This window comes from Equus asinus, chromosome 20, assembly GCF_041296235.1.
Source record: "Equus asinus isolate D_3611 breed Donkey chromosome 20, EquAss-T2T_v2, whole genome shotgun sequence".
Classification (NCBI taxonomy): domain Eukaryota; kingdom Metazoa; phylum Chordata; class Mammalia; order Perissodactyla; family Equidae; genus Equus; species Equus asinus.
The window spans coordinates 14,106,616-14,131,311 of record NC_091809.1 but is presented as its reverse complement, the minus strand read 5'-3'; the positions used below and the strand labels follow the sequence as shown (position 1 = coordinate 14,131,311).

The following is a 24,696-nucleotide window of genomic DNA, read 5'->3' as shown; positions in this document are numbered from 1 at the left end:
CCGGTGCCCTGGAGCCACCCGCACCCGCCCTGGGCTCCGGCTGGGCACGGCGACAAAGCCCCTTTCTTGTGAGGATTTCCAGAACCTTCTGGCCCTCCTTGCTGACCTCCAACCCCTGTTTCCTTTTCTCCAGGCCCCACTGATGACCGGACAGCCAGGCCCCGGCCATGGGAAGAAGCTGGGCCACCGGGGTGTGGACGCATCTGGCGAGACCACCTATAAGAAGGTCCCTCCTCTGCCCTGAGCCAGCAGGGGGCGGGGAGGCTGGGGGCTCCCAGTGGTTCCAGGGGCCATCTGTCCCCCCCACAGGGTCCATGAAGCTCAGGCGCGGGCCATGGTCACAGTCGGCTGGAGACAAACGCTCTAGTTACAGGGTCCTCCGTGCGGGACCTCAGTCCCTCGAGGTCCCTGCTGCCTGTCACTGTCGTGGGCGGCCCGGCCGTGATCCGAGGCTGCCCTGCCCGCTGGCTCCAGGAGCGGCCTGTGGCCTTGGGGGGCCAACAGCTCCCACCCTGCCCCTCAGGAAGCAGCCAGGCTGAGGCCAGGCCAGGGCCCCCCACCGCCTCCCGCCTGCCTCAGTTGCTCCTTCCTGCTACGACTGGTCTGCCCAGAGCTGGTGCGCGCGCCACCTGAGCCGCCCCAGAAGCGTGCAATTAGATGGTCACTGGTGCACTCACAGGGTTGTGCAGCCATCCGCATGTCAATTCCAGAACTTTCCATCACCCCAAAAAGCACCCCTGCCCCCATTAGCAGTCACTCCCCCCCCCAACCCAGCCCCTGGCGCCCACGAGCCCGCTCTCTGTCTGTGAATCTGCCTGTTCTGGACGTTTCCCGTCAATGGGGTCACACACCGTGGGTCCTTCTGTGTCTGCTTCTCTCCCTGAGCGTCGTGTGTGCAGGTCCGTCCACGTGCGGCTGTGTCAGGGCCTCGCTCCTCTTCACGGCTGCGTGATATTCCAGCGTGTGGGGGCACACGTGTGTGTGTCCATCCTCCACTGATGGGCACTGGGGTTGTGCCCACCGTTTGGCGGCTGTGAACCGTACCGCCATGCACGTTTGTGTACAAGTTCTTGTGCAGACACGTGTTTCACTTCTCTCGGGCACACACGTAGGAGTGGAAGTGCTGATCCCATGGAAACTCCGTGTTTAACCTTTTGAGGACCCAGCAGACCGTTCCCCACGTTGGCTGCACCACTTCCGCTCCCGCCGTCCGTGCACGAGCCTCCAGTCTCTCCCGTCCCTAGCGTCACTGTTGTCTGACTTTCCGATCCGTCTTGTGGGTGTGAAGCAGTCCCCCACTGTGGTCTTGATTTGCATTTTCCTGGGGACTGATGGCGTCGAGCCCCTGCTCCTGTGCCCAGTGGCCGTCTGTGTCTCCTCCGGGGAGTGTGTGTTCAGTCGATGGCCTCTGGAAGGAGTTGATCATGGAGAGCCGAAGCGGCCCCTCGGTGCAGGGGTTCAGGCAAAGAGGCCACTGACGGCGGGGGCCCGGGCCGGGGAAGGGCAGCCTACACGAGCTAATGCGTGCAGCCCCGGGAGGGCCGGGCCTGTCCTGTCCACGGCTGGGGAAACCGAGGCAGGGAGGGACGATGTCCCTTGCCCATCGTGACAATGGGAATCCTCTAGAAAGCAGGTAGAAGGGACTTGGTCTACAGAAAGGAAGTTGGGGCATCATTCTATAAATTGTGCTCCTCTCCAAAAAAAACGGAAACCCTGGACAGACCGCTGCTGAGTCGAGGCAGTTTTGAGATGTTGGAACCTTCCAGAACCTCTATTGAAAACTGGCTTGGGGCTGCACGAAGTGGTGTTGGCGTCTTGGCCAGGCCAGTCCCCTGCTGCAGGTCGTGCAGGCCGAGGCCAGTGGGGCTGTGACAGTGCCGGGCAGGCGGCCTCGGTGTGAGCCGGGTCAAGCCGCAGGCTGGACGTCCGCCCCGGTGCCCCAGTCCCGAGGGGCTTCTGGTTCTGCCTCTCCCTCCGGGGACCGAGGGCCAGGCGGGGGTCCTCCCGGGGGTCCTGATGCGGCCCGCTTTCCCCACAGACCACGTCTTCCACCCTGAAGGGGGCCATCCAGCTGGGCATCGGCTACACCGTGGGCAACCTGAGCTCCAAGCCGGAACGCGACGTGCTCATGCAGGATTTCTACGTGGTGGAGAGCATCTTCTTCCCCAGGTGGGCCAGGCCCCGCCCGCGGCGCCAGCAGCTCGGTCCTCCCACAGCCCACCCTGCAGCCACTGTCGTGACACGCACAGCCTTGCCCGCTCCCTGAGCTCCCGTCTCCCCTGAGAACTGCCCTGGCCTCTGACCCTGTGTCAGTTAGGGTGTTAGTTTGATAGCAAATCAGAGAGATGCAATATAAAAGTGGTTTTAAAAAAATAGGAAAAGGAAAGATGCAAGTTTGTTTTTCTCACACACACAGAAAACTAATAGACAATCCAGGGCTGGTCAGGGGGCTCCACGGTGTTGGGGTCCAGGGTTCTTTCTAGTTGCTCTGCCACCCTCAACATGCAGCTTTTCTAACCAGTGGTCCCAGGTGGCTGCCCAGGCTCCTGCCATCACAGCTGCATCTGCCAGCAGGAAGGAGGAGGAGACAGGGAGCACATGCCCCTTCCCTTTAACAGCACGGCCAGGGAGCAACACATGGGGCTTCGGTTCCACTCACAGCTCAGTGGCCAAGCGCAGTTGCGTGACCACCCCTCCCTGAGGAGACACTGGGCACTGTGGTCTGATTCTGGGTGGCCGTGTGCCCAGCTGGCATCATGGGCCCCGTTGCTAATGGGGGAAGGGAGGGTGGATACTGGGGCCAGCCCGAGGCCAGCCATGGCCACATTGTCCCTCGGGAGCCTCGTGTGGGTGGGTCACGCTGGGAAGCCTGGCGGCTCAGCAGCGGGAGGCACCGTCCTGGCCTGGGCAGGTGGGGCCGTCGGGGCAGCGGGAGGCCACACCGCCACCATCCCTCACCACGTCCCTCCTCCCGCAGTGAAGGCAGCAACCTCACGCCTGCCCACCACTTCCAGGACTTCAGGTTCAAGACCTACGCGCCCGTCGCCTTCCGCTACTTCCGCGAGCTCTTCGGGATCCGGCCGGACGACTATCTGGTGAGTGTGTCCGTCGGCTGTCGCTGTATCAGAGTCACCGCGGGCAGTGTGGCTGAGGACATGACCCGTCCGTCTCTGCACGGTTCCCAGGGACCGGGAATCGGGGCGCGGCTCTGCGGGGTCTTGGCTCGGGGCCGTAGTCGGGGGTGGGCTGGGGTCTCCCCTGAGGCTCGACTGGGGCCAGGGCCGCGTCCCAGCTCACATTGGTGGGGACTCGGCCCCTTGCTGGCTGTCGGCGGGGCCGTTCCTCCGCGGCTGGGAGAGGCTGCCGGCAAAGCAGACGACACAGTGTCCACGAGCTCATCTCGAGGGGATGGTTCCCTCTGTGGGCCCCTTTGTTGTTAGGAGTGTGTCACAGGTCACGCCTGCAGAATCGGTTGATACACGTGACGGGTGCCCGTCTGCCGTCCCGGGGTCCTGGGGTCCCCCTGTGGTTGGGGGGCCTGGATGATGGGCTCTGACTCCTCCTCCTTGCTCTGTGGGAAGCTGTGCCCTCGGCCGAGGCCGCGTCCTTCCAGGGACAGCCAGGGCTCGCTGGGCCAGGGCGCAGGGACCCCGACAGATCGGCTCTGTCCAGGTGCCCAGGAGTCCCGGCGCCATGGCAGGGGCTCGGACTGTAGCATCCGTGTCGCACCGGCCAGCGCACGGCTGTCCCCCTCCGGCCCTGTCGCAGCCCCAGCAGACGTCCCCCATCCTGCCACCCCCACAGAGCAAGGACGAGGGTCGTGTGTGCAGCTGGTGGCTCTACATTGGGTTCCCTGGGTCCCAGGTTGCTGTGTTCCTGGGAGTGGACGCCCGCGGCGCTGTTTACAGCCCCAGGAGGCTGGCCCGTGTCCATCAGTGGGGGGTGGACAGACGAAAGGCGCGTCCGCAGGGTGGGGACGCGGGGACGGCTGGGTCTTGTCTGGAACTTGATGAAAGAAAGTGCAGGGACTTCAAGTCTGGGCCCCCGGGGCATGTGGACAGCGTGTTCCGGAGGGGACGCCTGGCCTCCGTGGGCGGCTGTGGCCACGCGAGTCCCCCAGCCATGCTGAGGGGGACCCCACCGCACTCCAGCACATTGGGGTTCCCTGGGCGGGACGGCTCTCAACACCCCTGGGAGTGGACCCATCCCTGCTTCTCCCCGTGTCCTCCCCGTCTGCCCGTCCTGGGCCGGCACTGAGAAACAGCCAGTATTCATGCTTGGCACTTACCCTGCGGCAAACGGCCCGGTGGGGACACCCCGTGGCCTCGTCCCGGTATACCGGTGGTGCTCAGGTAGGATTAACCGAGCACCCAAAAAGTCTTCACCTCAAAAGGGACCCCACTGGCTCAGTAGCTGAAAAGGCCAGAAACCGTGGCCTGCAGGCTTTGCTTTTCCCTCATCTGCTCAAGAAACTGAGCACCTACTGTGCGCAGAGCACCGTGGCAGTGCTGGGGAGCCTCAGTGGCCAGAATCCCGTAGAAATCGCTGCCTCCACAGACCTTACTGTCTAAGGGTGGGCGGGAACGTGTGGAGTGATGGACAGTACACACGGAGGTGGAAGAGATGTCAGGGGGAAGGGCCAGGGGCTGGGTGGGCCGGGAGCCGGAGTGCAGGCTGCCCATCAGGGACGCAGCTTTCCTCTCTCTCTGTCATTTTGGTTGCATGGCTTCCATCCTGAAGGTCACCTCATGGTCCAGTGTGGCTCCTGGGGTTCCAGCTATCACAGCAGCATTCCAGGTGGGAAATGGGTGGGAAGGAGAGAAGGGCACAGACAGAAGGTGCACCAGCTTCTGTCACCCGTCTAGGGAGCCTTTGCCGAAATCCCGCTCAGCAGCGTCTGTGACAGCTCCTTGGCCAGGTGCGTCGGTAGCCCAGTACGACAGGGTGTCTGTCACTCACAGGAGAGGGAATACACTGCAGTAGACCACATTCAGGCTGTGGGGTTAGCCGGGTTCCAGTCCTTGCTGTGTGGCCTCCGGCCCATCAGTCCCCCTCTCTGAGCCTCAGTTTCCTCATCTGTGAAATGGAGCTGACAGGGACCGGTTCTGGGGCTGTCCGCTGGCCCCGGGGCCTGTGGGGGTGATCTGTGACCTGCCCCGTCCCCTGCCCACCCTCCCTTTCAGTACTCGCTGTGCAACGAGCCCCTGATCGAGCTGTCCAACCCCGGCGCCAGCGGCTCGCTCTTCTATGTCACGAGCGACGACGAGTTCATCATCAAGACGGTGATGCACAAGGAGGCCGAGTTCCTGCAGAAGCTGCTGCCCGGCTACTACATGGTGGGCGGCGGGGGCTCCGGAAGGGTCCGGGGGGCTGCCCTGGGCCTGTGTGGGCGGGGCCTGTGGGGGCGGGGCCTCGCGGGGGGCCGGGGAGGTGGCAGCCCGCTGGCCCTGCTCCTGCACCCACCCACCCCCGCCCCCCCCAGAACCTCAACCAGAACCCGCGGACGCTGCTGCCCAAGTTCTACGGGCTGTACTGCGTGCAGTCGGGCGGCAAGAACATCCGCGTGGTGGTCATGAACAACGTGCTGCCGCGCGTCGTCAAGATGCACCTCAAGTTCGACCTCAAGGGCTCCACCTACAAGCGGCGCGCCAGCAAGAAGGAGAAGGAGAAGAGCATCCCTACCTACAAGGACCTGGACTTCATCCAGGACATGCCCGAGGGGCTGCTGCTCGACGCCGACACCTTCTCCGCGCTCGTCAAGACGCTGCAGCGCGACTGCCTGGTGAGCCGCGGGTGGACGAGGAGCCCGTGGTCAGAGGGGCCCCCTGCTCCGGGGCCGAGGGCGCGTCGTCGAGGGGGTCTTGCGTCTCTGAGCCTCAGTTTCCCATCCGTGAGACGGGGACGCGGCGTGCGGGACAGGGGGCTGTGTTCCCCCCGCGGGCACAAACCCACAAGCCCCTGACTTATAAGCGCGCTCCCTCCTCCACGGTTAGGGGCTTTTGGGGGAAAGGGCGCCCGCCAGGCTCCTCGACAGCCCCCAGTCTCAGCCCCCACCATCCCTGCCCACGGCCCATCCGCGTCCCTGTGCTGGGCTCGCCTGGGGGCCTGGAGCTGGGCGGGGGCGGGGCGGAGTCTGGGGGTGTGGCCTGGGGCGGGGGCGGGGCCTCCCTGTGGCTGGGGCAGCGGGGGCTGGCGCCTGGGTGGGATGGGGCGGGACCTGGGGGCGGGGCTTGGGTGGGGCAGGGCCTCCCTGTGGCAGCGGGGCCTGCGGGTGTGGCCGGGGCCGGGGGTGGGGCCGGGGGCGGGGCCTCCCTGTGGCTTCGGGGGCGGGGCCGGGCGGGCGCGTCCTGACCGCGGCCCCGGCAGGTGCTGGAGAGCTTCAAGATCATGGACTACAGCCTGCTGCTCGGCGTGCACAACATCGACCAGCAGGAGCGCGAGCGGCAGGCCGAGGGCGCGCGGAGCCCCGCCGACGGGAAGCGGCCGCTGGGCCAGAAGGCGCTCTACTCCACGGCCATGGAGTCCATCCAGGGCGGCGCGGCGCGCGGCGAGGCCATCGAGGCCGACGACACGTAGGTGGTGCGGCCGGCGGGCGGGGGCTTCGGGCTCTGGTCAGTCAGCGGGTCAGGGCCCGGGCCGGCCAGGTGGAAGCGCAGCCGGCCCTCCCTCCCGCTGGGCCCATCGTGTGCTGCAGCAAAACCAGAAAGGGTGGGAGGTGGCCTCAGAGGAGGGGGGACGAAGGGGACCTCTCAGAGCCAGACAACCAGCCTAGAAGCCGCAGGGACAGCTTCCCCAAGATGAGGGCAGTGGGACGGGGACAAAGCTGAAGAAGTGAGAGAGGAGCGTCCCCTGGTGCACCCACCCGGCCGGTGCCCGGCTCCTGCCCCACGGGCTCAGGGTTTGGTCGGGAGACACACATGTGGGGTCCCCCTCGGCTCTGTGGACGTCAGGCCAGGTCATCTCTGGGGGACTATCCTGGGTGCTGTGGGGTTTGAGCAGCATCCCTGGCCCCCACCAACTTGATCCCAGGAGGTCCCCCACGGTGACCCCCACAGATGTCCCCAGACATGCCCAGTGTCCCCCAGGGGGCAGAGCCACCCCAGGTGGGAGCTTCTCCTATAGACAGGTGTCAGCATTGTCCCCGGGTCACCGTGCATGGACCATGTGGGGAACCCCGGAGCCTCCCCGTCCATTACCCTGTTCAGTCCTCAAGGGCTGTGGAGGAGGAGGGTGGCGCCCCATTTTCAGCTGGGGAGCATGCTCACAGGCTGGGCCGCCGTCCAGGTGCACAGCTAGCTACTGGTGCGGCCAAGGCTTGACCCAGCCTGGCCGCCACACTAGGCCATCAGCTGCAGGGGACCGAGGAGGAACAGGTCCCAGGGCCCCAACTGGAGCGGGGTGGGGGGGCAGCGACACGTGCAAAGGCCCCGCTCCGCAGGCCCATCCTCAGACCGTCTTGGCGTTCGTAGGGTCCGCGTGGGGCCTGGCAGGGGACGGCAGGGCGAGCAGGTGAGCTCCGCCGCCTGGAGTGCAGGGAGCAGGGCCTGCGGGCCTGGGGTCGGCGTGGCTTCGGACAGCCGCTGCGTGTGTGACCTCGCTAACCATGCTGGGCTGGCTCGGGTGGGTGGGCCTGGGGCTGAGTGAGGCAGTTAATTCCCCAGCCTGCGCCGAGAGCCCTCGTGGCCGCCTGGGGTGCCATGTGCATGTGCCTGCGTGTGTGTGCAAGGTGTGCTGCAGGTGTGTGGGTGCCTGCATGTGTGTGCACGCACGCGTGTGTGCGCCTCGTCTCAGTGCCAGGACCTCTCGCAGCCTCGGGTCTCCAGCAGTGAAGTTGGGAGGTGGCTGGGAGAGGGGCCTCCTCCCACCCAGGGCCAGGGAGAGCTCCCCGGTGCCGGGACCCTCCGCGGGGCATGGGGATGCTGAGCCTCGGGCTCCTTCCCTTCGGGCGACTCCTCCCTGCGTCCCTGACTTCCATGTCCCCCGCAGTCCCTGGCCCCTGCCCGGCCTGGGGGTGCTCACGGGCTCCCGGCCCCTCTCTCCCCAGGATGGGCGGGATCCCCGCTGTGAACGGCCGCGGGGAGCGTTTGCTGCTGCACATTGGCATCATTGACATCCTGCAGTCCTACAGGTGGGTGCCCGCACCCGCACCCACCTGCCTGCTCACCCCCAGCAGCAGCATGCCGTCTGGTTCAAGGCTTCCTCAGCCTTCCGGAAGGCTCCTGCTGGCCACCCAGCGCCCAAGGGGTATTCTGAGAGGGTGAATGCTGAGGGGGGTGCTTTCCCCACTGTAGACTCAGGGCGTCCTGGAGGGCTGCCTGGAGGAGGCGCCCTGCTCCCCAGCCCAGCATAGTGCGGTGCCATGGTGCAGGCAGGGGGCTGACTCTAGCAGAGGGGCCCAGGAAGAAGGGAGGAACGGGCTCCTGAGGTGCTGGCTGGCTGTCCGCATGGCCTCTTCTCTCCCTCCCCCAGAGTGTGCTGGTGGGAGCCGCCAGCAGGTGGGGAGGGGACAAGGGGACGCAGGAAGAGGAGAGGTGGCCCCTGGCTGGCACAGCATGTGACCTCAGTTCCTGAGTCCAGGGCTCTTCCACGCACTCGATGCCAGGAGCACTGCTAGTCGTGACATGGATGTCCCTGGATGTGGCCCAGTGTCCCCTGGGGCAGGACCACCCTGATAGAGGCCCCCTGGTTCAAGGGTTTGGCTGACGTTCTGGGCGTTTCCTCCACAGGTTCATCAAGAAGCTGGAGCACACCTGGAAGGCCCTCGTTCACGACGGGGTGAGTCTTTCTTTCTCTCAGCCCACAAACCGGTGACTGTCCCCCCGGGCCAGGCAAGGTGCTAGAGAGCCAAGACGCGTCCCCATTCCTGGAGTTGCTGTCCAGCGGGGCAGCCCCATGACCAATGCCAAGGGTTCAGGGCCATGATGGGGAAGCACAGGCGGCTGGAGGAGCCCCGAAGAGGGGGTCCTAGCCATCGGTGAGGAGCACAGGAGGGCTTCCTGGAGGAGGAGACCCCAAGCTGATTTGGAAAGATTTTCAAGGACAGCCTGACCAGGGAGGTCAGGGGCCAGCCAGGCAAAGAACATCCTGGAAACACGTGACATGGAGGGGTTCTCGGGCAGGACCGTGCAGCTCTGACCCTTGTTGCCACACAGGGACATGACCCACTTTAGCAGAACGTCTCAGCTGTTTGAGAAACGCTTGACAGGAGCTCTTTCCCCATGGGTGTCATCCCTGTGTAAATGTTGGCTGTGGGTTCTTTCTTTTTTTCTTTTTCCAAAGATTTTTTATTTTTTTCCTTTTTCTCCCCGAAGCCCCCAGGTACATAGCTGTATATTCTTAGTTGTGGGTCCTTCTAGTTGTGGCATGTGGGACACCGCCTCAGCATGGCTTGATGAGTGGTGCCATGTCCGTGCTCAGGATTCGAACCGACGAAACACTGGGCCGCCTGCAGCTGAGTGTGCAAACTTAACCATTCGGCCACGGGGCCGGCCTCTGTGGGTTATTTCTTAACGTGAAGACCAGGAGGACCATGCGTTGGGGGCCCAGGCAGCCTGCACCCCTTGTCCAGCTGTGCCCACAGCCAGCTCCAGCCACAGGCGGATGTCTCTCCCCCTGGCCGTCTTCAGACCAATTCTTACTAAAGTGCTGGGGGCTATCTGTGTACCTGCCATTGGGAAAACCCAAGATCTACCCAGCCCCACATCCCTCGGAGGGTGTTCGGAAGGTCCAGGTGGAGCTTCCTGAATGTGCATCGAGCAAGTCCAGATGGCAGGTGGCCCTTTTGTGGGGTCACAAACCCACAGCAGACAGGAGAGCTGCCAGGTCCTAAGCAGGCCCCCGTGACCCCCAAAGCAGGATTCGGGTCAGCTCCGGGGGTCTCCCAGTGCTGATCAAAGTGGCCCTGCAGGTGTGAGCAACCTGGGGCAGGTGGGGTGACCCTGGAGCTGGGCCAGGTGCTCCCTGTGTCGCCACACATCCCCAGGCGTTGCCCTACCCTGGCCCAGGCGACAGCCAGAGAGCGAGGCAGAGGGTGGGGTGCCTCCCTGTGCCGGCCCCCAGCCCTCGGCCCGAATGGGCACGTGGCCGGCCTCCGTGTAGGTGAGCTCGGGGAATGTCATCTCCATCCCGGGAGGCCGCGTGTCCAGATGGGTTCTGTTATGTTACAGCAGGGAGCACACTGGCCATGTCTGGGGAGATTTGTGGCTGTCACACTGGGGGGTCTCCTGCATTGAGTGGGTGGGGCCAGGGATGCTGCTCAGCCCCCTCGCGGCGCCCAGGACAGCCCCCCCAGAGATGACCCGGCCCCTGTCCACAGGGCCTGGGGGAGACTGGGTCCTCGGGAACATGGAGTCTCCACCTTGGGGTCCCAGCATTCATTGAGCACCGACTGTGTGCTGGGCTCCCGGCCTTACACAGATTCCCATCATTGCAGCCCATTGAGCACAGCAGTCCCGTCTGCGGTGGTACAGACAGGACAGAAGCCCCCGGCGGCGAGCGCTGGGCCGGGCCGGGCTGCCTGGCCCTGGGGAGCCGCTTCCGTCGCTGCGGCCGCCGGGCTCTGCCATGGGGCCAGCGCGGGCGCGTGCCAGTAAAACATGACTCAGCAAGTGGCCGCCGGCCGTGCTGTGCCAACTCTGGCTTCAGAGAGCCTCTGTGTTTCTTTATTTTGATATTTACTCATTCACTTCTTTGAATAACTTTTTATTCACATGGTTCAAGAAATTAAAAATGCGGATGGGTTTATAATAAAAAAACCTTTCTCGGGGCTGGCCCCGTGGCCGAGTGGTTAAGTTCGTGCGCTCTGCTGCAGGCGGCCCAGTGTTTCATTAGTTCGAATCCTGGGCACGGACATGGCACTGCTCATCAAACCACGCTGAGGCAGCGTCCCACATGCCACAACTAGAAGGACCCACAACGAAGAATATACAACTATGTACCAGGGGGCTGTGGGGAGAAAAAGGAAAAAAGAAAATCTTTAAAAAAAAAAAAAACAACCTTTCTCTCATGGCCTCCGTATCCCCGGCCCTGACCCTTGGGCCCCTCCGGGAAGCCCCGTGCCAGGGACCCATCTCCCCTCCACACAGCGGTATCCTGGGCTCCCTGCGGCACACAGGGTGCTGGGTGCCCGGCGCTCACACCCCCTCCCTTCCCAGGACACCGTCTCCGTGCACCGGCCCAGCTTCTATGCCGAGCGCTTCTTCAAGTTCATGAGCAACACGGTCTTTCGGAAGAATTCCTGTGAGTTGCCTGGGCCTTTGGGGGGAGGCCTCAGGGGCCATGCAGGGGGACGGGGGTGGCTGAGAGCACGGTGGACCCGAGCTCCCCATTCTGCCGCTCGGGCAGCCTGGCCTCGGCCCAGAGAGTGGGGGATCAGGGTGCCGCCCCGCATGGGCACAGCACAGGGCCTGGTGCCTGCTGTCCTGGCCCTGCCTTGTCCTGGCTCTGCGATCTCAGGCCAGTGATGCCCCTCTCCGTGCCTCAGTTTCCCCATCTGTACAGAGCCATGAGGTGAGATGTGTTTACACATGGCAGGTGGGCCTGGCCCAGCACAGTGCTCAGTTGGCGAGACCGCCTGCACCTCTCGCCATCGGCAAGGCAACACAGCTTCACTGGACACCAGGGGGGCTGGTCATCCGCCAGCCCGGGCGCCATCCGGGAGGGCACAGGGTGATCGTGTTGGCCCCACCTGTGGGTGCCCTCGGGAGGCCCCATGTCTGTCTGGGCCTCTAGAGTCCTGGACCCCGGGCCGGGCTCCCAGTGCTGCCTGAGAGGGTCTTTCTCCCCAGGGGTCTGTCGTCTGCCCTCCCCCTCGCCCCCAAAAGGCAGGGTGCTGATCGGCCTCGTCACTGTGTCCCCAGCATCCAGCCCGGGCCTGGCACACAGCACGTGCTCACTGAGTGTCTCTGGGCACAGCAGCAGCCTTAGTGTGCACCTCACTCTCCGGGGCTCACTCTCCTGCCTGGGCCAGCCGGTGTAGCCCCAGCCACTGGGAGCCAGCTCACGGCGCCTGTGCAGCCCCGCCCTGTGTGACACCTGTAGGTGGCCCGGCTGACCGTGGTTAGAATATTCACACCGTGGAAACAGGCAAACACCACCAATCCAGCATGTGTCCCCGGAAAGCCGGCTGTCAGCCATGCCCGTCACATCCCTTTCTGGAAGGGTGTCATTCTCATGGAGGCCTGGGGAGGGTGCTGGCTCCAGGACCAGACGGCTGTGCACAAGGCACCCTGTGTGCCTGCCGTGTGCCCGGAGCTGGGCTGGCCCTCCTGGGGGCAGAGGTCACAAGAGTGGGAGAGCACGGGGCCGGACCAGGTGTGGAGGACATTAGGGACGGGGTCCACCTACCTTGCCTGACCCCATCCTTGCAGACGAGGACACCAGGGTCCACAGAGGCTGAGCCAGGTTCCCCAGGCCACACAGCCTGAATTGAGCCAGGCCCTTGGCACTGAGCCCACCCTGCCCAAGGCCCTCGGTTTCCCCGTCTGAAAGTGGGGGTCCCCGCGGGTGGGCTGCAACAAAGGGGGTGAGGCCCCAAGCGCTGGCGGCTGCTGCTCCTGCTGTTTCTGGGGGCCCGAGGTGGGGCGCCAGGTGCCACAGCTCATCCATCTCTGTTGGTGGGCAGGATGGGGTCCCAGGGGCTCCCGGGGCCGAGACACGTGGGCAGCAGGCAGGGCCACCTCCCCATAGAGCAGCATCGCTTTCCGTCCAGGCGGAGGGGTGGCCTCCTGGGGCCCCTGGGCTTCCATGCAGAGGCGGACCCAGGCGGGGGGCCCTGCCTGGGTGTCACCGCACCAGCTGAGCGCCACCCGCCCTCCCTCCGCAGCCCTGAAGTCGTCGCCGTCCAGGAAGGGCCGCGGCGCCCTGCTGGCCGTCAAGCCCCCAGGGCCCACGGCAGCCTTCTCGGCCAGCCAGATCCCCAGCGAGCGCGAGGACGCCCCATACGACCTGCGGGGTGCCCGCAGCTACCCCACGCTGGAGGACGAAGGTGACCAGCAGGAGTGGTGCATTCGGGACGGGGGCGGGGGGTGCCACTGGGGACGGCGCCGTCCTGGGGGGCTGAGAAGGGAGGGCGCAGGGAGCAAGAGGGCAGTCCAGGGCGAGGACAGGGACCCTGAAGCTGGCCCGACCAGGTGGGAGGGGCTGGATCACAGTCAGCCCCCCAGTCCAAGATCTGCAGCCACCCAGGGAGGGGGTGGGGGGAGCAGCTGGGACTGAAGGCGCCCCCCCCCCCCCCACCCAAGAGGCTGCAGCTCCAGTCACATCACTGCAGGTGTGCAGAGACCTGGAGGGTCGCTCCCATCTCCTAGGGCCAGTGATTCCAGGCAGGGAGGGGTGGGGGAATACCATCAGGGAAGGGAGAAGCAGCATGCAAAGGCCCTGGGGCAGAACATGGAGGAGGCCCATGCGTGGGGCTGGAGCAGAGTGTGCAGGGGGAGAGGGAGGAGGGGAGGGTGGGGGACACAGGGCAGGCAGGGGTTTGGGTTTTAGTTTGAGAGCAGTGGGAAGCTATTGGAAGGCGCTCTTAAAGCTCCCAGGGAGAACGGAGTGTGGGGTGGCAGGTGGGAGCAGGAGGCGTGGGTGGTGGGGGTGAGTGCAGCTGCAGATGGAGCCGTGAGTCCTCGCAGGGCGGCCGTGGGGGCCTGGCTCCCGCAGGTGCCCACCACCTCGTCCCCACAGGCCGGCCCGACCTCCTGCCCTGCACGCCGCCTTCTTTTGAGGAGGCCACCACCGCCTCCATCGCCACGACCCTGTCGTCCACGTCCCTGTCCATCCCGGAGCGGTCCCCCTCGGAGACGTCGGAGCAGCCTCGGTACAGGTGTGCCGACAGAGGTGTCTCCCTCTGCGCACACGGCCCCCCCCTCCCCCCGCCGCGTCCACCTCCTGCACTCATCCCCCTCCGCGCACCCCCTCCCCCCGTGCACTCCCCCCCCCCCCCCCCCCGTGCACCTCCCCCTGTGTGCATCCCTCTCCACGCGCGCCCCCGCCTCCACGCGCCCCCTCCTCCGCGCGCCCGCCTCGCGTCCACCTTCCCCCTGCACTCATCCCCCTCCGCGAGCCCCCTCCCCCGCCCGCAGCCCCCCTTCGCGCCCCTCCTCCGTGCACATCCCCCTCCTCTGCGTGCATCCCCCGCTTCATGCCCCCTTCTCCCGCGCGCCCCCTTCTCCTGCGCACCCCCGCCTCCCGCGCATCCCCCTCCGCGCACCCACTCTGCGTGTGTCCCCGGGAGGAGGGGCGGGGCCTCCCTCACCTGCTCCGCTTGTTTGCATCTCTGCAGGCGGCGCACACAGTCCTCGGGACAGGATGGCCGGTGAGCTGAGACCCAAGGCCGCCCCGCGCAGCCCCCTCCGCTTCCCCACCCCAGCGCTTCTCTCTGACACCGGGTCGTTCCCCGCTGTGTGACCAGTAACACGACTGTCGACTGCGGGGAGCAGGGGTTGTTTTTCCTAATTAGTTTTCTGGGGGAAAATCCTGCCAGTTGAAAACAGGTCCTGGGCTTGAAGCATCTTTGGTGGAAAGTGCGTCCCCCCCAATCCAGCACCCGCTCGAGGGCAGGACCTTTCCGCCCTCACGTGCTGTGGTCCAGAGGGACTGCATGCTGGCCTGGCAGAATGTTCCGGCCCACGTACATCAGAACCCCGGAACCAGCCCACCCCGTAGTGCAGGCCCCAGGCAGGTCCATCCGCCCCCAGAAGGGGGGGCAGGAGCCAGACCACCGGTCACTCGTTATGCCCCAGCCGGTCCCAGAGCCGCAGGTGGGCGGTCAGTTGCTGCGCGCTCGCAGCTCAGGCGGGCGTTGCAGCCGGAGGGACAGGCAGGGCTGGGCCCGCTTGCAGCCCCGGTCGAGTGGCACCCGGTGCAGGCTCCCAGCTTCCAGCCGCGAGTGACAGCCGAGGTGCTCCTGGGAATGGAGGGGGCGTGGGGAGGGAAACTGAAGCGTGCCTTCCGGTTGCCTCCAGACCCCAGGAGGAGGCGCACGCGGAGGAGGACCTGCAGCAGATCACGGTGCAGGTGGAGCCCGCGTGCAGCGTGGAGATCGTGGTCCCCAAGGAGGAGGATGCGGGGTGAGTGACCCTGGACACCACTGTCCCATGGCCGGTTCCTGCACGGGACCCCTGCTCTGATTCCATTGGTCGAGGGAGGTCACATGACTGGCTGGCAGCAAGGCAGGCTGGGAAATGTAGTCCGCCTCAGGAGCAGGGGCTGGGGGTCAAGGCTTCTGGTGCTGGGTGTTGGGGTGTCAGAAGGACAGAGGTCCCCGCACAGGAGGTCCGGGGGGCGTCGTAGGACCCCTGGTGGTCCCTCTCTGTAGCTCTTGGCCTCCCGTGGCTGGCAGGAGGATGATGTCATTACCCGTGCTTGCAAAGACCCTCTCGTTGACCTGGTTCACGGCCTCCTGTTGTGCTTTGTTTTCATTTCATTTGCTGTAACTCGCCAGCAATTGCTTCTTTCTAGATCTTTCTGCTTTGTTTTCTGCCTGTTTCCTCTTTTCCAGTGTAGGTTGAGCGCCTAAGTTCCCCCTTCTTTTCCTTTAATGTTGAGGTGCTGAAGATAATGCATTTTCCTCTGTGCACTGCTTTTGCTGTGTCCCCTGGGTCTTTTTTTTTTCCCCGCTTGGGTATAGAAAGTTGAATCTTTATTATTTCTTATTTTATTTTTGTTTGTTTATTTATTTTTTTGGCGAGGAAGATTGGCCCTGAACTACCATCTGTTGCCAGTCTTCCTCTCTTTTTTTTTTCTTCCCAAAGCCCCAGTGCATAGCTGTATATCTTAGTTGTAGGTCACTCTAGTTCCTCCTGCGGGATGCCGCTACAGCGTGGCTTGATGAGCAGTGCCATGTCCACGCCCAGGATCAAAACTGGTGAACCTGGCTGCCAAAGCAGAGCGGGCAAACTTAACCTCTCTGCCACGGGTGGGCCCCTCCCTGGGTCTTAATGTGAAGCTGGCTTCCGGGTGGGTACTTAGTGATCTCTTTTCATTTCCCCTTTGACGTAAGGCAGTGGCTTTCAACCATCTGGGGGCAACTCTGCCCCCCAGGGGACTAGGCGATGTCTGGGGACATCTGTGGTTGTCACCACTGGGGGTGCTCCTGGCATCGAGTGGGTGGGGCCAGGGATGCAGCTCAGCCCCGCCAGTGCCCAGCTCGGCCCCCCAGAGGATAGCCCGGCCCTGATGTCAGCAGTGCTGAGGGGGGACCCTGGACTGTCTTATTTATGAGTCTCTCTCAACTTCTGAGCTTTTAAGGATTTTTTTCTTTACCTTTTTAGTGCGTATTTTCAATTTGATTAGATTTTGAGTTGAAGAAAGTGGCCTAGAAAATGTGTTTTTTAAAAAAAAATGGATTAAAGTCTTGGTGGTCAGGTATACATCTGTTCTGTCTGATGTCCCTGGACAAGGGGGAGAGATGTGCGTTCTCTGCCAGGGGTGGAAGTTCCCTGCAGCCTGTTCTTTCACCCCTGCTGACGGGAGTCAGTCGGTTCCTTTATGTCCTTACTGACGTCTCATGTTTGGTCTGTTTAATTCCGTAATTGCATTGTTGTCAAATTTGTCTTGACTTTCTTGTAATCGTTGCTTTATGCATTTCTTAGAATTTCTGTTCTGTTTCAAGAGACCTTACTCAGCCATGACGGCACACATTCCCCGGCCGTGCTTTGCCACAAAGAGTTTCTTTCACACACTCACGTGCACACACGCCGGTTCCTGCCACTGTCGGCCTTTTTCCTTAGTCTGGCGGTGTGAAGTGCCCCTCAGCCTCTCCCAGGAGTACAGCGTGACCCCCGGCGTGGCTGGAGGGCAGGTCCTGCCCGGTTAGAGATGTTCCATCACCTCAGACCTTGTCATGTTGTTCTCGAGACGAAAATCACACGCCAGTCACGTTCTTTGCCTCTCTGAGCCTCAGTTTCCTCATCTGTCACACGGGACGGCAGCAGCCCCCCCGCCCCAATGGACATTCCGTGGGTTAATTCACGCAAGGCTCTTGAACAGGCCTCGGTCGCAGCAAGTACTCGATGAAGAGGGGTTCTGACCCCACGGTGGGGGTGCCGTGCGTCCCCACTTTACAGATGGGGAAACTGAGGCTCAAGGAGGAACATGATCTCCAGGGTGGCACAGCGTGAGTGGTGAGGCGGGATCTGCCCCCGGGGTGTGTGCCCGAGCAGAGCGCAGGCTAGAGCCTCGCCTGGTGGCGGGTGTGCCCAGCAGTCCCTGGGTCCAGGCAGTGTTGGGGTTCCGTTTGCCTTGCGTGTAGACAGGAGTGTATCAGGATACGCCGCCGTAGCCAGGCTTCCCAAGTCTCCTCTTTGGGATGAGGGAGGGAGGGAGGCTCTGGGCGTGGGCAGGGGTAGTCGGTACTGTCCCCAGCTCTGCCCCAGGATGCCCGTGTCCTGCCTGTGTCCCCAGCGTGGAGGCTGGCCCAGCCTGCGCCTCTGCTGCTGTCGAAGCGGAGACCGCCAGCCAGGCCTCGGAGCCCGCCAGCCAGGCCTCGGACGAGGAGGACGCGCCCGCCACGGACATCTACTTCGTAAGTCCCCCGGGCCCCCGACCAGACACGCTCACACATGCACACACACTCACACGCCACACACATGGACATATTGCACACACGCAATCACATGTGCATGCGTGTGCTTAGACCAAGGCACTCACGCTGACACATCACATGCACATGCTGGCACGTTCAGGAGCACGTGTGTGCTCAGCCGTCAACACTGACGTCCACGTCCTGCATGGCTACCGGTGTGCTCACAGTGTGCTCTCGCACGCTCACACCTGCACACGCTCACACCTGCACATGGTCACACTCACATGCTGTGGGAGCACCCCACCCCATGCCAGCCAGGCCAGGCCATCACAAGATCCCAAACAGCCCCAGCCCCCCTCCCTAGGCCTCATGGCCATGCCTGGCCGCAGCCAGCCCAGGTCCCTGGGAGATACCTGGAGTGCCCGGTGCTCAGCCCCCGGGGAGGCCCAGGCTGGGTCCAGGGCGGCCGGGCCAGTGTGATGGGCTGTGTGACATACGTGTGCTCCCGCTGGGTTGTGACTGTAGCTGGGGGGCTTGTCCTGGAGGACAGCGCACTGAGGGCCAGGTGGGCGTCACGCTGCCAACTGCATGGGCTGGGGACACAGCTGCTGCTGGATGGGTGGGTCTGTCGGAGCAGGACGAGGCCTGCCCCAGGGACCTGGGACCTCCCTCCAGAGCGGGGGCTACACGCCTCCCGCAGGCACATGGGTGAGATGAGCCGGGACCCCAGGGGAGGCAGGTGCGGGGCGACCAGAGAGCCCACTGAGTCCGGTCCAGTGGCCCCCGACAGAGGGTCCTGGGGCGCATCCCTGGGGGGCCCTGCTCAGGGGTCAGATGGTCCTGGTTACAACAGAGAGGGCCAGATGCTGCAGCCCAGCGGCCATCCTCTTCCAGCCTCCCCAGGAAGGAGAGCCGGCCGGGGCCCCACCATCGCTAACTGACACCTCCCCACTCTCTGTCTCGGGCCGGTGCTGCCAGGTCGCGGGGCCCCTGGCCTGGAGAAGTAACAGGGCCCCATATGCACGTCCCCCTCGGTGTCAACTCCCCGTCCCTGGGGCTTGGTTCGTGTCCTGGCCTCTGGATGGGTGTGTGAGGGGCTGGGGGGGGTGGCTGTGTCCTGTCATGTGTGCCTGGTCCTGACCCCTATGAGGGCAGCCGGGCCCCACGGGTGGCAGAGGACATAGCGCCCACCGTGGGACCCCGCCGCCCCAGACCCGCCCCCGCTTGGCCCCCTGCCCGCCCAGCGCCCTCCGCCTTCCGCCCGCTCCTGTCGCCTCATCCTCTGCTGTCTCCTTCCTCCCCGCCGCCCGCCGCCAGTTCAGCGATGGGAGGTACTGGATTTACTCTCCGCGGCGTCGCCGTCTGCGGGCCGTGACGCTGAGCTCCTCGGGGACTGTAAGTGACCGCCGCAGGCCTCCAGGGAGCCCAGCCCCGCCCGCGCCCTGAGAGGGGCCTCAGGGAAGGCGGCCGTGCGGGCGCGTCCCACGGGGATGTCACTGAGTCCCCTCTGAGGCCTGCAGGCGCTCGGCTGGGGGCAGGGGGCCCAGCCTGGCCACGGGGGGGGTCACATATGACCCCCAGCCCCGGGCCACCTCCCCTCGTCCCCACCCTCCTGAGTCAGGGACGTGTCAGGCAGACACTCGTCCCACGTCAGACCTGGCTGCTGAGGGCTCCTCAGGGCCCTCTGCCCTGCTGAAGGGACAGGCACACGGGTCAGCGAGGGGTCGAGAGCCGGGCTGCTACTGCAGGAGACAGGGCCTGGGCTCCCCACGCCCGTTTCACACATGGAGAAATCAAGGCCTCGGCTCCCCAGGGAGCTCCTGAAAGAGCATGGTTTAGACAAAATCTGGGGCCCAAACCCCCAGTCGGCCCTGTGTCCAGGGGACAGTTGTCCACCCAGTGTGCTCAGAACGCTACATGGATAGCCTGTAGCGATAGCACTGTCACTGCCTCCTGTTATCATCATGAGCAGTAAATGCACAGCCCAGAGAGGCCAGGGAGCCTGCCCAGAGCCACACAGCACAGGAAAAGGCAGAACGGGGGAAGACCTGCAGTGAGAGCCTGTCTTCGAGGCAAGGCCCATCAGCAAACCCTTTTGGGCGTCACTGGGTGTCAGGTGCTGCCGAGCAGCCCAGGAAGTGGGGACCACGGCCCCAGCCCCCCCATGCTCTGTCCAGCAGAGACGGGGGACCACACCCCGGAAGTGGTCTGGAGCAGGGGCCACATGGTGGCCCCAGGGGCCATGGAGGGTGGGGAGCAGTTTGCAAGGCGGTCTGGAGAGGGGTCGGCAGACTTTGAGCGACACCTTGGGTGTGCAGGCACAAGATGGGGGCACGGTCTGGGGAGGGGCGCCGTGGACGCAGGAGCGGGCAGGCTGGCCGGGAGGAGGGGAGCCGCGAGACAAAGACTGGACCCTGAGGCCCGCAGACGGGTCACTGCAGGATCACCATGGGCTCTGGGTCCCTCCTTCCTGCAGGCCCGGCTCTTACAGGGCTCGTTGGGGCCTCCCGCTGTCCCACCTCTGAGCCCCACGGGCCGCTGGCCCGGCATCAAGCATGTGCAGTGGCCGCCCTGGGCTGGGCGCTGGGCACAGGCGGCCCCCCAGACGGCGGGCAGGACAGGTGGGCCCTGTGCTGGGGTCTCGTCCTGCTGCTCCATGGCGAACATGCGAGTCCATTCGCAGAGGGACACAGTCCTCCTGGTGTGCGGCCCGGGGCCGAGCACGAGGCTTGAACGAGGTCTCCCGGGGGCCCATGTGGCCCTGGGGGCCTGGCCTGTGAGGGCAGGAGGGGTCGGGTGGAGCGGGCCCAGGGAGCCCGAGGCCGGGAGAGGCCGCGGGAGCCAAGAGCCGGGGCGGGTCCCCCGAGAGCACAGCGGCCACGGCGGGCGCTTCTTCCCGGGCTGTGCAGACACCAGCTGTGCAGAGGCGAGGCTGGTCGTGTAACTGTGACCGGACAGGGGCGGTCTGGGGGGTGCTGGCTGTGGCCCTCATGGGTTTAGGGGCCAAGGGATGCTCAGGGGATGTGGCCAGGGCAGGTATGTGCCCAGGCCCCTCTCCAGGCAGAGGCCGGCCAGCTGGGGGAGTGGTCCCCAGGCTGAGGGGGTGGAGGGGGAGGCCCCAGGACGCCTCCAGGGCCCGGGAGGGTCTCGGGAGGGACAGGGTGGGTCTGGAGGAACGTGCGTCCTCCCCACAGTTTCACCCAGGCCGGGCACCCCCCTACCCAGGCTCAGGGCGGCCCCTCGGCGGCCAGACCTGGGTCTGCCTGTCCCAGGCCTGGACCTGGGTCCCTGCTGCACCCGCGTCCCAGGACAGCGTCCCCGGGCTCTTGGAGGGGGTGGGGAGGCCTCTGCTGCTGGCTCCCTCGGTGGCCTGTGCCTCGGTCTCCCCTGAGCAAGTCGTGAAAGGTCTCCAGGCCATGGAGAGATGGGCTCCATCCCCCACCCAGGACACCCTGGGAGGGTCCCAAGGGTCCTGCCCCAGTAGGATCCGCGGGGCCGGGGTGTCCCCGTGGGCGGAGGGGGCGGTGGGGAGAGAGGACGGCAGAGGAGGCCCGGCCCCTGCCCCTCCTGCCACGCTGCGCCCGCCCTGCTGTGACTCCCGGCTTCCTGCCGCCACCTGCTCCGCCGCAGACCCGTCCCCGCCCGCCGCACCGGGCGCTGGGTGGGCGCAGGTCCCGTCGGGAGAGGCCGCTGCCCACTGTCCGCGTCGGGTCCGCCTCTTTTATTTCTGTTTCTTCCTTCTCCCTCTGCCTCTCGCCTCCTCGCACCCTGCTCTTCTTCTGCGCCCTTCCTGCACGCGCCCGCCCGCCCTGCAGCCCACCGACGAGAGGAGCTGGGTGTACTCCCCGCTCCACTATAGCGCCCCGGCCCGCCCGGCCTCCGACGGCGAGAGCGACACAGTAAGTGCGCCAGCCCGGCCCCCACCCCGGGCCTCGGCCGCAGAGGGCCCAAGAGCACGGCCCCCAGACGCCCCAGGGACAGAAACTGAGGGGAAACTGAGGCCTGGGGCGGGAGGGGCGGGCCAGCCCGTGGCTCCACAGGGTAAGTATCCTGGGGCCTGTATCTGGCCCTCTGGGCACGAGGGGACCCTGGCCTGAGCATCGGCGCAGGGCCAGGCCCGGCGGGTGGGGGTCCGGCCCCCTGTGCGCCCGCCCTCAGCTGCTCCTCTTGTCTCCTGCAGTAACTTCCGTGCAGCCGCCCACCGGAGCCGAGCGCCCGCTGCTGCCCTGGCCGTTCAGAGGCGCCACCCGCCCAGCCCCCGCCGCCCAGCCCCGCGGGACCTCGGCCGTCCGCGCCCTCCCCCGACGGCGGCCTGGCACTCCGCTGCAGGGCAACCGGGCGAGCGCCCCGGCTGGCAACTCCCTGCGCCTGTGATACTGTGACCCCTGAGCTCCCGGTTCTATTTATTCTGGGCCCTTCCTCTCCGCACAGACGCAGCACACGTGTGTTTTTTTTTCTAAAAAAGAAAAAAAAAAAAAACCCAGCGGAAAAACGAGGAATCCATTCCACTGCACTTTTGGGTCTTCGCTGTGCTTGCATGTCTCCCGCGAGGGAACGGGCCCGTCGGCGTGGGGACCTGCGCCTGGCGGCCCGGCTGCCCCGGCTGAGTCCGTGGTCCTACTCTCGGCCGGCCCGGCCGCCTCTCTCCGTCTTGGACAGAGCGCCTCGGAGGGAAGGGCCACCAAGTCCCCGCTGGTGCCAGGCCCACCGCGCGCGGCAGGCGCTCTCGCTCAGGCGTGCAGCCGGGCGCCGGACATCCGTCCTTGGGGATAGCTGACCAGTGGCCTGAGGACAGCCCTCCACCCTTCCCGCCACCCTCGCCTCCCACGTGACCTGTGAGCAGGGATCCCAGGAGGCGACTGGAATCGCCAGGTGGACGCCCGGCCGCCCCCTCTCGGTGGAGCTGGAGGCTGTGGACTTCTCTCTTCTGCCAGCGTGGCCCGCTCGGGATCCAGAAGACAGGGCCCAAGGGACGGAGGTGGCGGCTGGCCCTCAGCTCGGGACACGTGGCTTCCAGAGCACTTGTGTCCTGGAGCCTGACCCCCTCGGCCAGGCCACCCGGCCCCAAGGGCCAGATCCCTCACCAGTAGGCGCTCGCCCCAGGACCAGGTGGACGTCCTCTCTTTATTAAGCGATGGCAATGCCTATGCTGATTGAAGGATAGAAAAAGAAATGCCTCATGAAAACCTTTTTTTTTTTGGTTTGGCATCTTCAGCAAGGACAGCGCCACTGGGCCCAGAGACCCGCGGAGTGGCCACCAGGGGACCCCCCTGTGTCCCAAACAGCTCTGCAGAGCCTGCCGCCCCCAGGCCTTCCTGAGGGGTGACATGTCGGGATGGTGCTCCCTGCCCGCTTGGCGCACGTGGGAGGAGCTGGGAGCCGGCTCGGAGCGGAAGCCGCACCTTCTGGAAGAATTTCTCCCCAGCCCTCGTCTCCCTGATGGAGCCTGAGACAGCTGGAGGAGCCGCTGAGCCAGGAATTCGATTTCTCGAGTGCGTTGCAGGCTCTGCCACTCCGTCCTGCCGTGTGGGTCCCTCCTCATTTCCCCTCGTGCAGCCGGCTCCGTGCGCCCGGAGGGAACCTGGTGGCCTGGCTGTGCCCAGGACCCTCCCCGTGCTGTCGGCAGGGGCGGCACCCCGGCGCTGAGCGGGGCCCTGGGGACCCTCAGGGGACCCATCAAAGCAAGCCTGCAGGTGTCCCGGCTGGAAACAAAGCGACATCCTCTCCCTCCTGCCTGGGGAGCCTTTGTCCAGACCAGGGGCGTCCTGCCTGGATTTCAGACAGCGCCAGGCCACATGCCATGCATCGCCAGTCCATCCCTGTCCCGCTGCCCACTGACAGGGAGCCAGGCTAAGCGGGCAGAGGTCTGAAGGCACATGAATCTGGCAGACTAATGGGGATGGCTGTGTCACCACAAGCTGACATTGGAGTCCCCACCCAGGGGCCGGGCGCCCGAGACATTGTGAGCCCATGGGGATGACCGGAGCAGCGGGCACAGTCCGGAGCGGAAGGCCCTGCGTCCAGGGCGTGCTCAGCCACCCAGAGCTCGAGGAGCGAGGAGGGGAGCCGCCCTGTGGCCATCAGGCCCGCCGTCCGTGCCGGGCCCCTCGGGCTTTCCCGAGCAAATTACAGAACTAGCCCGAACTAGCGCGCCGGCCGGATGCTGGCTTGTGGGAGAGCTTCGCAGACCTCCTGGAGGTCGTGACGTTCCTCTTTCTGTGTTAAGTCATGAGGAGGCCATTGGAGACCTGTTTGTGTTGGCTGCATCCCTCGTCCCCTTTCAGAAAATTGTTACACGGATGCTCAGCTGTCCGCAGGCTGTGCCAACCGGGGGCGCTGGCCTGGTCTTCTGGGGTGGGAGCGGGAAGGCAAGACCCTATTTATAATGTGTAGTGAACTCCTGGCCTTCCGCAGACCCCCGGCGGGGATGGCCCTGGACCCACCCAGCTGTCACCCCCCCCCACTGGACACCCCATTCCCTCCTGGCTCGTCCCCCCATGGCTGCTGTTGCGGGGCAGCTGGGCAGCGTCTGACCGCTGTACCGCGAAGACAGGAGGCGTTTTCTGAGACTGACAAAGTGGAACCTTCCGTTGTCCCCTGCCAGCCTGTGTCCTCTGCCTCCTCTCGTCCCCGTCTCTCCACCACCTGGCTCAGTGCAATACTCCCGTCCCCCGGGGGGCGGGGGGCGGTCCCTTGCCGTGGTCCTGTCGCCACAGCCCCTTGGTCCCCACCCAGAATGAATGAGCGCCCTCTGGTGGTCCAGTTGCATCGCCTGTCCCCCATCCCCCATCCCCCCCCACCCCCCAATCTCGTTTTTATGGCCGAACTGATTTCGAAACACAACAAAACCTGCAAACCTTGTGTGTCTTAATTCTCACCGGGGGTCCGTGTGCTCAGCCCCCGTGGTCTGGTGTGTGACAATCGGGAGCGCGGCCTCCTCGGGCACAGGATGCAGTCTCGCTCAAACCCAGAGCCCTGGGCCCCTCTGTAACCATGCAGCCTCTGCTGGCCCCGAGTAACACTCGTATGCAGCCCCGGACCCCATCTCCGCCGCCCCTCCCTGTTTTTACGTTCAAGAGATCTCTAATAAACCGGATAATAAGCATCAGCCACCTCCCTCTGCCTCTGTCTGCGGTCGGGGGTCCCATTGGGAGTTTAAGGACTGATGTTGACCGAGA

At 65.0% G+C, this 24,696-nt stretch overlaps 1 protein-coding gene across 9 annotated transcripts in view; it reads left to right on the top strand.

Moving 5' to 3' along the window:
* The window catches only part of PIP5K1C (phosphatidylinositol-4-phosphate 5-kinase type 1 gamma), a 48,553-nt gene extending 23,927 nt beyond the window's left edge, over nt 1-24,626 (top strand). For 2 of the 9 annotated variants that reach the window (XM_044751631.2, XM_070491719.1), the window contains exons 3-19: nt 134-226; nt 2,039-2,169; nt 2,978-3,095; nt 5,184-5,336; nt 5,483-5,782; nt 6,367-6,572; nt 8,045-8,128; nt 8,727-8,775; nt 11,154-11,238; nt 12,824-12,985; nt 13,678-13,816; nt 14,276-14,308; nt 14,958-15,062; nt 17,398-17,518; nt 18,836-18,913; nt 21,334-21,417; nt 21,699-24,626. In XM_044751631.2, the coding sequence (XP_044607566.1) occupies nt 134-226; nt 2,039-2,169; nt 2,978-3,095; nt 5,184-5,336; nt 5,483-5,782; nt 6,367-6,572; nt 8,045-8,128; nt 8,727-8,775; nt 11,154-11,238; nt 12,824-12,985; nt 13,678-13,816; nt 14,276-14,308; nt 14,958-15,062; nt 17,398-17,518; nt 18,836-18,913; nt 21,334-21,417; nt 21,699-21,701 (1,944 nt within the window). In that variant the 3' untranslated portion in view covers nt 21,702-24,626. The remainder of the gene's footprint in view (nt 1-133; nt 227-2,038; nt 2,170-2,977; nt 3,096-5,183; nt 5,337-5,482; nt 5,783-6,366; nt 6,573-8,044; nt 8,129-8,726; nt 8,776-11,153; nt 11,239-12,823; nt 12,986-13,677; nt 13,817-14,275; nt 14,309-14,957; nt 15,063-17,397; nt 17,519-18,835; nt 18,914-21,333; nt 21,418-21,698) is intronic. The other 7 variants (XM_044751629.2, XM_070491721.1, XM_044751630.2 and 4 more) reach the window with 5 other exon arrangements.
* The last annotated feature ends 70 nt before the right edge of the window (nt 24,627-24,696 follow it).